This window comes from Myxine glutinosa, chromosome 1 (genome assembly GCF_964187855.1).
Source record: "Myxine glutinosa chromosome 1, kmMyxGlut1.1, whole genome shotgun sequence".
NCBI lineage: Eukaryota > Metazoa > Chordata > Myxini > Myxiniformes > Myxinidae > Myxine > Myxine glutinosa.
Window position 1 is genome coordinate 263,579,999 of NC_136261.1, and position 12,360 is coordinate 263,592,358.

At 50.6% G+C, this 12,360-nt stretch overlaps 1 protein-coding gene across 3 annotated transcripts in view; it reads right to left on the reverse strand.

The window, feature by feature from the left end:
• LOC137439472 (serum paraoxonase/lactonase 3-like) overlaps positions 1-12,360 on the reverse strand; it is a 103,903-nt gene that overhangs the window by 11,767 nt on the left and 79,776 nt on the right. For 2 of the 3 annotated variants that reach the window (XM_078786504.1, XM_078786505.1), the window contains exons 6-7: positions 11,428-11,628; positions 6,500-6,581 (exon numbers count right to left, since the gene is read on the reverse strand). In XM_078786504.1, the coding sequence (XP_078642630.1) occupies positions 6,500-6,581; positions 11,428-11,628 (283 nt within the window). The remainder of the gene's footprint in view (positions 1-6,499; positions 6,582-11,427; positions 11,629-12,360) is intronic. The other variant, XM_078786508.1, reaches the window with a different exon arrangement.

Sequence of the window (12,360 nt, forward strand, 5' to 3'; positions counted from 1 at the left end):
TGAAACAACTTATCTTAAACACAGACCAGAGAAACCATGAATGGGATTGGAATACAATTACAAATAGCATTTCCATTCGTTCGTAACATATATAACAAAATAATAATAATCTATCTATAATTCCAGTAATCTCTGTGTGTGTGTGTGTGTGTGTGTGTGTGTATGTCTGTGTGTCTGTGTGTCTGTGTGTTTGTCTGTGACCGCTGTTTCTCGACAACCACGGGTCCGATATACTTGAAACTTGCCAGGTATATTGCTGGGGACCTGAGGATGTGCCTTTTCAAGGTTTCATATTAATCGGAGAAGTAGTTACCGAGCTATGTCCAAAAAACGATTCAACCAATCAGAGAGCAGCGAGCTATCACGTGTGCCGAACGTGGCGAACAGACTCTGCCTCGGACGGCACATTTGAGAGCGTATTCATTTATTTCACGTTGGCAAACTATGTTGGCGTTAAACTATGTTTTAAAACTAATTAAAACTAATTTGCGATTCATCGTAACTGCGATATGCGACCTTCCGGACAGTCAAATGAGGACGTCACTTCCGGACTTACGGATAGTCATAGTGACGACGTACTGATGCTGAACGTGGCGAGCAGACGCTGTAAGGTACGATCGATTGTAGTACACGTTTATAATAACTCTGCCGATACAGGCCCGATTAACTGCAGCGCCATCCGAGCTGCGGCGTCGGGACGATACATTCATTGTACGGTCACATCACGCACTTACGGGCACGCCCATGGGCCCATGGGCACGCCCATGCATGCATGGGCGAAGAAATTTTTTTTTTTTTTTTTTGGCAAGGAACGGGCACCCACGTACGGGCACGTCCTAGTATTAATAATAAGCGTAATTACACATAGATTCAAAATTGATGCAAAACTTAAAAAAACAAAAAACAAATTGCAATGCGTTTCGGAGGTCCTCGGCCGAACCCCTGAGACTGGCTCACTGAACCCCTGGGGTTCGGTCGAACCCAGGTTAAGAACCACGGTGCTAGAGGATGTTATCTATTTATTTGGCATGGTGGTGGTGCACTTTGAGTATATCTGTTCTTGTTTTACTCTTCATCATCTGTAACTCTACTCTTGTGTGTCTATTTTTATGCAGGAAAAAAAATCACATGGTGATGCTTTTTATTTTCTGGAGTACAAGCTTAGCAGTGAGCAAATATCGTTTGTATAGCAATTGATTTTAAACAGTTTGCCTTGATTTTTGTTGCATTACATTTCAGGATGTGTCCAACATGAAATAATCTGACTATTAAAAGAAATTGTTGAACATTTGATGAAGGTTTTCTTGTTTAATTGGTTATAAGGCAATATTTGTGACACAAACCTACCTCTCAGATCAACCTGAGGATTAGAAGTGCTTATATCATTTTGTAATACAGGACTTTGTCGTAGACTCTGCTGCTCTTGCACATCCTGAACTCCTATCCACCTGCAAAGCCTTCATCCACAATTTGATGGAGTGCTGCTCTCCCCTCTGGGCTGGCTCCCTTGCCTTACATCTTGCTGAGCTTGACATCTTGCCCGTGACGAAGCTTAGTCTATGGGCCTGGAATCCATCATTACAGTTGATATTAAATTTCTACAATCTTTTTTACCTTTCCTACATCAACCTCATCTCAGATCACCAATTTGGTTTCAGACCTGGTCACTCCAAAAAAAGATGGCATTGAATGTACATTTCCATAGAATCAATTATTTGATCCTGGTACAAGAACAAAAACCTGCTGTTTTGAGTAATACTGAGTTTTTGTACCTAAACTTGCCAATGTAGACAAAACACCTCAACATCACTGTCAAAATTGCCACAAGCCACGATTTAGTCGATCATGTTGTGGCGGACACAAAAGCCCACTGGCGTGGTGACATCATTCCGCGCACCAAGTGGGCGGTGGCCACGCACCAGGGGTAGGCGTGGCCTCATGATATACACCGGGCGCCCAGCCCGGGACAGTACAGTGTTACAGTGTAGTCTTACAATAAAGACGTTTATATGTTACCGCTTGTCCGCTTCCTCCTTGCTCACAAGCAGCGCGCGTAACGCCGCGCTTTACTGGTGACCCTCGACGTTGGATCTGCTGGAGCGATCCTTCCACACGCGACGCCATCGCCATGGCCGACTTCGTCAAACTTCCGGAATTTTGGGAGGCTCAGGCCGAAGTCTGGTTCGTCCAGGCCGAAGCCCAATTTCAGCTTCGGCGCCTCACCGGCGATGACACGCGCTATTGCCACGCCGTCGCCTCCCTCGGGCCCGGCACGGCCGCTCGAGTTGTGTCCGTCCTTCGACACCCACCGAACGGCCACAAGTACGAGGCACTCAAGCGGCTACTCCTAGCCACGTTCGGCCTTACGGACGACGCACGGGCCGACCGCCTCCTGGATCTCCCCGAGCTCGGTGAGACGCGCCCGTCGGTCCGAATGGACCATATGCTGTCACTGTTGGGCGACGAAGCCCCCGGTTCGCTATTCCGGGCGCTTTTCCGGCGCCAACTTCCAGCGCAGGTCCGCCTCGCGTTGGCCGGGACCGAGCTAACGGAACCCCGAGCATTGGCGGCCGAGGCGGACAGGTACTTCGCCGCTTCGGACATGCGGGCGAGCGTCGGCGTGGCCGTCACGGCCCTCGACGCTGATGTTCAGCAGCATGTTCCACAGCATCAGCTTCTACAGCACGCTGATGTTCAGCAGCATGCTGATACGCACCTCGTGAACGCCGCCACGCCCCGCCCACCGCCGCGGCGAAAACCGCCACCGCGGGGAAACCCGCCAACTCCACCGGCCTGGCGGAGCCAGCCGCGCTCCTCCAGCTCCACCACCTGGTGCTGGTTCCATGCCAAGTTCGGCCACGAAGCTCGGCGGTGTCATCCGCCGTGCTCCTTCAACGGGTCGGGAAACGCCCGGGCCGGCGCTCAATAGTGGCGATGAGCGCCGGCCATTCGAACAGCCTGCTGTTCATAACGGACACCTTCTCCAGGCGCCGTTACCTGTGCGACACGGGAGCGCAGGTGAGTGTCATTCCCGCCGGCACGTCAGACAAGCACGCCGCGGGTGGGGGCCCCGCGCTGCTTGCCGCGAACGGGACGCCCATCCGTACGTACGGAAAACGCTGCCTCTCTCTGCGGTTTGGAGGGCAGGTTTTCCGATGGACGTTCGTCACCGCCGACGTGCCCATGGCACTGCTTGGTGCGGACTTCCTGTGCGCTAATGGGCTCCTGGTCGACGTCAAGCGCAGACGGCTTGTCCAGGCCGAGACGTTCAGCTCGCTCGCTTGTGCGTTGCCCAGCTCAACGAGCGGCTTGCCAAGCGGCTTGCCGAACGATTCGGTTCCGGCCACGTTGGTCTGTACGCTTCCGGCAGCGGACGCATTCACCCGCCTCCTCGCCGGCTTCCCGGCCCTCACGCGGCCCACCTTCTCGGCGGGGGCCGTCAAGCACGGGGTGGCCCATCACATCCCCACCGTCGGGCCACCGGTCTACGCCCGGGCACGCCGCCTCGAGCCGACGAAGCTGGCGGTGGCAAAAGCGGAGTTCGCTACCCTGGAGCGACTCGGCATCGTTCGGCGCTCAGAGAGCGCTTGGGCGTCGCCGCTGCACATCGTGCCGAAGCCCGGCGGGGGATGGCGACCATGCGGGGACTATCGCCGTCTCAATGACGCCACGACTCCCGACCGCTACCCCGTCCCCCACATTCAGGACTTTTCCGCCCGTTTGGCGGGCAGGTCCTTCTTCTCGAAGGTGGACCTCATACGCGGCTACCATCAGGTCCCCGTCAGGCCGGAAGACGTCCCGAAGACGGCGGTCATCACGCCATTCGGACTCTTTGAGTTCTTGCGCATGCCCTTCGGTCTGAAGAATGCGGCTCAGGCGTTCCAGCGACTGATGGACAGCGTCCTGCGCGACTTGGATTTTGTCTGCGTTTACCTGGACGATATCCTCGTCGCCAGCGCGTCCCGCGAAGAGCACCTACGCCACCTCCGCACGCTCTTCGAACGCCTGGGCCAGCATGGCCTGATTGTGAACCCCGCAAAGTGCCGGTTCGGCGCCGCCACAATCGATTTTCTGGGGCACCGTGTCACCAGGCACGGAGCCGTCCCCCTACCGGCCAAGGTGGAGGCGGTGAAGGGGTTTCCGCGCCCCCGCACGATCAGAGGGCTGCAGGAGTTCCTGGGCATGGTGAACTTTTACCATCGGTTCCTGCCCCGTATCGCCCAGCTCCTGCGCCCCCTGCACGAAGCTCTCCGAGGTAAGCCGGGCAAAGGCGACGTTACCTGGACCGAGCAGATGGACACGGCGTTCACGGGCGCGAAGCTCGCCTTGGCTAACGCCACCATGCTCGCGCACCCGGCGCCCGATGCACCGATCGCCCTCACCACCGATGCCTCGGACTACGCGGTGGGCGCAGTGCATGAGCAATGGGTGCGTGGAGCTTGGCAACCGCTGGCGTTCTTTAGCCGGCAGCTTCGCCCGCCCGAACGCCGTTACAGTACCTTCGACCGCGAGTTGCTCGGACTTCACTTGGCGGTCAGGCACTTCCGCCATCTGCTCGAGGGCCGGGCGTTCACTGCCTTCGTCGACCACAAGCCGCTGATCTTTGCGATGGGCAAAGTCACCGAGCCGTGGTCGGCCCGGCAGCAGCGTCACCTCTCGGCCGTGTCCGAGTACACGACGGACATCCAGCACGTCGCGGGGAAGGACAACCCGGTGGCGGATTGCCTTTCCCGGGCCGTCGCCCACGCAGTCCACCTCGGCATCGACTATTCCCGGATGGCAGCGGACCAGGCCGCTGACCCCGACGTCCAGGCCTTGCGGACCGCCGTCACGGGCCTCCGCGTCACCGAGGTGCCGTTTGACGGCGCGGGCGCGGCCCTCTTGTGCGACGTCTCCCTAGGGCGTCCTCGCCCCATCGTGCCCGCGGGCTGGCAGCGCCAGGTGTTTGACGCCATCCACGGCCTGTCCCACCCGGGCGCGAGGGCCTCCCAAAGGCTGATCGCCGACAAGTTCGTCTGGCATGGCCTCCGGAAGGCCGTCCGCGGCTGGGCCAGGACGTGCCTCGCGTGCCAGCGCGCCAAGGTGCACCGGCACACCCAGGCCCCGTTGGCCCCGTTCACGGTGCCGGAACGCCGGTTTGACCACGTCCACGTGGACCTGGTGGGACCTCTGCCCCCCTCGCGGGGTTTCACCTACGTCCTCACCATGGTGGACCGCACCACCCGGTGGCCGGAGGCCGTGCCCTTGGCGTCGACAACGGCGGCCGATGTCGCGCAGGCTTTCATCGCCACCTGGGTCGCCCGGTTCGGCGCCCCCTCAGACATCTCATCCGACCGCGGCCCCCAGTTCACCTCGGAGCTCCGGGGGGCGGTTGCGCAGGGGCTCGGGGTCCGGCTGCACCGAACCACGGCCTACCATCCCCAGGCTAACGGCCTGTGTGAGCGATTTCACCGCTCATTGAAGGCCGCGCTCCGGGCCACCCTCCGCGACGGCGGCTGGGTCGACAGGCTCCCCTGGGTCCTGCTGGGCCTCCGGACGGCGCCCAAGGAGGACCTGCGCGCATCCGCGGCGGAATTGGTCTTCGGGCAACCGCTGCGGGTGCCGGGCGAGTTCCTCCCCGACTCCACGGCACCATGGTCCGCGGCACAGCAGCGCTCCGCTCTACAAGAGACCGCCCAGAGGTTCGCCCCGGTGCCAGCGGCATGCCACGGGCACCCACCGACGCACGTCGCCCCGGAGCTTCGCACGGCGGAGTACGTCTTCGTCCGCCACGATGCCCATCGGACACCACTGCGGCCCCCGTACGACGGGCCTTTCCGCGTGCTGGAGACCGGGGCGAAGCACTTCACCCTGGACATCGGCGGTACTCCTGACCGCGTTTCGGTAGACCGCCTCAAGCCGGCCCACCTCGATGTGGACCATCCACCGCCAGTGGCCCGACCCCCACGTCGGGGCCGCCCTCCTGCGGGCGGACCCCCGGCACCGCCCAGCCCCGCCGCCACGCCGCCCCCCGGTCCTGCACCCATCCCAGGGGCAGCCAGGGGCATCCCACCTGGCATCCCTGCACCCCGGACGCCGCCGATCGCCAGGGGGCGCTTCGGCCGGGTCATTCGTCTGCCCCGCAAACTGGCCCTCCAGGTGCGCGGGAATTCTGGGGGGGCGCGTGTGGCGGACACAAAAGCCCACTGGCGTGGTGACATCATTCCGCACACCAAGTGGGCGGTGGCCACGCACCAGGGGTAGGCGTGGCCTCATGATATACACCGGGCGCCCAGCCCGGGACAGTACAGTGTTACAGTGTAGTCTTACAATAAAGACGTTTATATGTTACCGCTTGTCCGCTTCCTCCTTGCTCACAAGCAGCGCGCGTAACGCCGCGCTTTAATGTAACACTTAACATATACTGTGCAGTAGTACAGTACTCAGAAGACAAAGCAGTGATTGGCTCTAAATAAACAACAGTTTAATAATGAAGGTGTATTGGCATGTTCTCTCTTACCTTTTGCAGGGATAAAGAGTTGTCTTCTTTTCTCTTCATAACTTTTACTTCTTTATTTGTTGAATCTGCCACATAAACATGTCTGCGAAATAACAACATCGGCACCAGTCAGTGGGTTAAACAATGATTGTTAAACAATTATTGGAATGGGTAGAGGTGGGGAGGGGGGAAATTGTGGTGGTGTGGTGGGGGTGGAATGAAGGGGAAGAAAGACACATTCGAAATGTTCAAACCAGCTTGTGACAAGATCAAAAAGCTTGTCAAACAATGGAAATATGTCTTTAATCCAGACAAATTTCACACTCTCTCTCTCCCTCTCCACACTCCCCCATCTACTTTCTTAACAATCCTCCTGAGGAAGTTCATTCACTAAAACTCTAAGGTCTGACTATCAGCCACAAACATTCTTGGGCAAATGACATTTCAAAGTTGGTTGGTCTTACCGGGGAGTCTTACCTTACAGCGGGGAACGAGGTTGGTCTTAAAGTATTTTAATTACAAATTAGAGGTGCATAAGATTGTGAATCAAATAAAGACGGGTGAAACAAACTCCTATTGAACTTTTTCTCAAATTTTTATGCATACTTCCGGATCCGCAAGATGGCGGCCTCCATTGAGTGATTTGGTTTTTGAAATATTTTTTCAAATGCTCGAATCTCATTGGTTCCGGTGTTTGGTGATGATTTTCGTTGAAGATAACCAGGGCCCATGCGGGCCCGGGGGAACGAGGTTGGTCTTAAAGTATTTTAATTACAAATTAGAGGTGCATAAGATTGTGAATCAAAACAAGACGGGTGAAACAAACTCCTATTGAACTTTTTCGCAATTTTTGATACATACTTCCGCATCCGCAAGATGGCAGCCTCCATGGAGTGATTTGGTGCGTCAAAGTTTCGAAATTCTCAAAGGATTCAGCAAAATCTGGCTTTTCAACATAATACGTACGCATTCATTCACAACACCGGCTTCGCCGGCTATTAAGAAACCTGCGCTTAATTTGTCCGAAGTGGCCCGAAGGCGAGACATAAAGCCTAAGGCCTATAGTCTATACGGACCGTTTTGTTGCAAGACTTGTAACACCGATGCTTCGATATTTCATGGTCCTTTTAACAATCGGTTTGTTTGTGTTTCACACTGAATGAAAAACGTAAAGGTAGAGCATGGTGATTGTGATATATGACAGGTTTGACAATATGTTCGTTCAACAGGAAAGTGCAACAGAAGCATAAAAAAGTGGGAAGTGCTGTAGGGCAGAGTTGCTCAGCTTATTAAACGAACACAGCCACCATTACACCACACCCAAAATGAACGTTCATAAGAGGGCGCCAGAGAGAGAGAAGAGGAAAAAGGGCGGTTCATGGAGACCGATCGGCAATCTGACCTTGGCCACGCTGCCATGACGAATCCGCGCAACAGGGAAGAATGGGGGAAGATTTGGCCCCTGACTTGCGTTAGGGGGTACAACCACCGTGAAGAGGCATCCCCGATAGTTGCATGTTATATAGTTGATGATGTTGGTGTTATCTACTTTGTTTAAATATTCTTGTGTTGATAGACAATTGTATTTAATTAATTTTAGTCCTCTTGATTTAACAAGTTTTAGCACTTTACAAAGCTGAACTATAATTGAGAGAGGAGTGACAAAGGGGTGTGTGGGACAAGGGAGTGTATATAATATTGTTGATTAAATATATTGATAAGTAATTTAATTAATATCCATCCAGCTTACTTGAAAGTATGATATTTTCCCCCATTTACTTCAATGTTAAATTGCGAAGTTGTCCCAGAACTCGAATTGACAGGGGAATGACAAGGGGTGTTGGGGAGGGAGTGTGGTGTGGGAGAGTGGGAAGTCAGAGGGGGACAATGGTGTGTCTCTTGAGGATTACTATCTCTTCTTACTATAATTCACCAAATGTCCGTCTGTCTGTCCGTTCGAAGGTACCGAAAAAACTGCTGAACCGATCGCAAAGATATTTTGGGTGGGTAATCCTGGGATCTCCAGGAGTAAAATAGGCTATTTAGTTTTCCCAATTTCAGCTTTAGTCTCAAGAATTCTCAGGTTTGGACTCCCGCATAACATTCGCCTTCGCATGACGTTCATTGTGACGCGTGACGATCTTTATATGAATCGTTTAAAATAAAAAAAACCTTCAATTTCTGATATTTTGCCATCGCCATATGCAGATTCGCCACGGACCCACGATCGATGTTTCTCTACGTGAACGTACCCGTTTGTTTGCGAACAGGTACGTTTTTCTTGGAAGTCCTTCACGAACTTGCTGTCCATGTCTGACGTGCGACTGAAGGTGCTGCAGGAATGTGGAATTTATTGGTTTCATGCTTTAGCATTCACCGTATCTGCATTGCCTGTTTGCTTCTGGCCTCCCACCCGTGCGTAGCACGGGTATTTCTCTAGTTTATATTATTCAATCAACAAATGCTTACTTTAAAGTGGGAGAAATACTCGTATCTTTGATATTTTTTAGAGGATGGCAATAAAACTTGAGTATTTTTCACACTCACTTCAAAATTAATTTCACCCCCCCCCCCCCCCCCCCATTCAATTGAACTCATTCCCATACTACTAATACTTAATGGATAAACTAGAGCAATGTGACTGTATCCCCAATATACCTACGCATAGTCCCACAATGGGTAGATGCCCTCGTTCACTGTCCTAAAAATAAACAAGTTTGATTTAAATCCCTTCAGCTGTTTTCAAGTATCACATTTTCACCAGCTATGACAGGTTTCACATCGATCAGTGAAGCGGTTTGAGAGAAGGTATATTTTTTTTTAATATTGGCTTTCAAACCAATATAGCTGCCACACCACGTGACATATGACCCCAAAAATGTACAATCTGCATATGTATAGAAAGGGGATCACGTTTGTGAAGTTTCGTGTTGATCGGATAAGGTTAGTTTTTCTATCCAAGATGGCTGCCAAACCACATGACCTACGATGTCATCATTTTCAAACGATATGCAACAATGGTGTTGGATGATATTTGTAAAATTTCGTATCGATAGGGTAAGCAGTTTCAGAGATATAATTATTTAATATTTTCCTTCAATCCAATATTGCTGCCACAGCATGTGACCAATTATGTTTCCATGATCATCTTTTAATCGCCATACCTAGTCAATGACAATCATAAAGTTTCGAGTCAACCAATTTGGTGGTTTGGGAGAAGATGTTTTTTTAAAGATTTTATGTTAAATCCAATATGGCTGCCAAAACATGTGACCTATGATGTCATAAATTTAATATTTCAATACAAATGGGTCATCTATCATGTGCATGCAATTTCAGATTTTTAGGATAAGGAATTCGATTTAAACATATTTGACTGGTATACCACTTCACCTATGATGTCATCATTATCATGCTTTTGTTCCCCATTCGGAGTACTTGACAATGTGCCAAGATCCAATTTTTTCCAATCAGCAGTTTCCGAGAATTTTTTTTTTTGTGTGTGTTTATTCCAAGATGGCTGCCATACCACGTACCCTATGACATCACAATTATGATACAAACATTCTGCATGGGTGTCACTCCTACCCTTGATGTTTTGTCCAATCGGACATGTGATTGCTGAGAAAAACGAGGTTTAGCCCGTACGGACAGACGGACAACCCGAAAACATAATGCCTCTGACCACCTTCGGGGGCGGAGGCATAAAAACTTTTCAGCATAATCTGGGTCAGCAAAATACAAACCTTCCAGTGCTGATTTAGACAGTAAAGGGGGGCAAGAATGACAAGCATAGGAGAAGAAAGTTTTGAAATTCTTCACGGCCAAGGTTCAATTATTCAATTCAAAACATTATTCCAGACTGCTGTTCATTTAGAAATATCTGTAATGGGTAATTCCTACTACTCCTGCTGATGTTACAAACCTGTGATTGTAAAACAGCATGACATTTTCAGGCACTATAATCTCTCTCCATACTTTGGTATGCAAGTTTTTCCGCATGATATATTTTTCATGAGTGTATAATCTGTGAGAAACCATCATGGGACAGGTGTGACACCACTTTGCTCATGACAAGGCATTCAGGTATCACAATTTTTCTCCACTGAAATGTAATGCAGTAATTTACTGCACAATTTCAAAAGTACAACTTTGCATGTTTAAAAATACTAGGGCGTGCCCGTACGTGGGTGCAAAAAAACATGCGTGCAAACAACAACAACAAAAAAAAACTTTGAAACCACGTGGCAGTAACGACCACAGAACCCCCCCCCCCCCCCCTCTATTTACATGAAATGGTTTGGTCCATTCGCAAAGCCAAAGCGAACGGCTTGCGAGTACGGTAGAAACCCCCCCTCTATTTACATGAAATGGTTTGGTCCATTGGCAAAGCCAAAGCGAACGGCTTGCGAGTACGGTGACCATACCTTGGGAACCACTTGTCCGATTAATTTCAAACCTTGAAAAGGCACATCCTCGGGTCCCCAGCAATATACCTGGCAAGTTTCAAGTATATCGGACCCGTGGTTGTCGAGAAACAGCAGTCACAGACAAACACACACACACACACACACACACACACACACACACACACACACACAGACACACACACATACACACAGAGATTACTGGAATTATAGATAGATGCCCAGGTGCATCTCTTTCATAGTGAATGCATGATTATAGTTTTGGATTTTCATGATTATTCTGTTGCAATAAACCCATTTGTCACAATAATTTGCAGGTAAAAATGAATGCCCAACTTTATTAGTGTACTGAGTGACCTCTTCAAAAAAAAAATTTTCAATGCAGGTGTCGAGGATCCTGGAAGAGCAGAAAAGTACAATTGACTCTTCTTTTCTATTCTAGTAAACACAATTCAACCTGACTAGGACATGTGATTTTAAATGTGGACTCTTCGTTGAGATCAAGAAGACAGGTTGACCCACCTGCCATCTGGAGAGAGGTTGATCCCATTAGCCATGCCCAAACCATGAGCAACCACGACAGCTTTATTGTCGTTGTAGAATATGACGTTTGCGTCATTCATGGGCATAACGAACGAAAGGAGGAACGTCGTCTCTTCTTCAGAGATGTGGTTATTGGTGGCATAAAATGCATCAATTCCAACTGCAACAATATTGTTGATGCTGGAAGGAGGTCAAATGAGAATGTTAGTTCTCAAATTGCAGGTACTAGGGCATGCCCGTACTATATCTATATCTAAAATTATATCCCCCCCCCCCCCCCCCTCTATTTACATGAAATGGTTTGGTCCAAAGCGAACGGCTTGCGAGTACGGTGACAATCCCCCCCCCTCTATTTACATGAAATGGTTTGGTCCAAAGCGAACGGCTTGCGGAGTTTGGTAAAGAAATCGCCATAGCATGCACAAACGCGCAGGAAAGCGAAAGAATCGCAAATTAGTTTTAATTAGTTTTAAAACATAGTTTAACGCCAACATAGCGGCAACATAGTTTGCCAACGTGAAATAAATGAATACGCTCTCAAATGTGCCGTCCGAGGCAGAGTCTGTTCGCCACGTTCGGCACACGTGATAGCTCGCTGCTCTCTGATTGGTTGAATCGTTTTTTGGACATAGCTCGGTAACTACTTCTCCGATTAATATGAAACCTTGAAAAGGCACATCCTCGGGTCCCCAGCAATATACCTGGCAAGTTTAAAGTATATCGGACCCGTGGTTGTCGAGAAACAGCGGTCACAGACATACAGAGATTACTGGAATTATAGATAGATTGTCAGTAAGGATACATTTAGCTTATATTGCATACAAGTTGTTTTCCTGCCATCTAAACAATATATCATATATAAAAACACATCACGTTTCAAAATGATATAAATCCTGCAGACTCGTAACAACC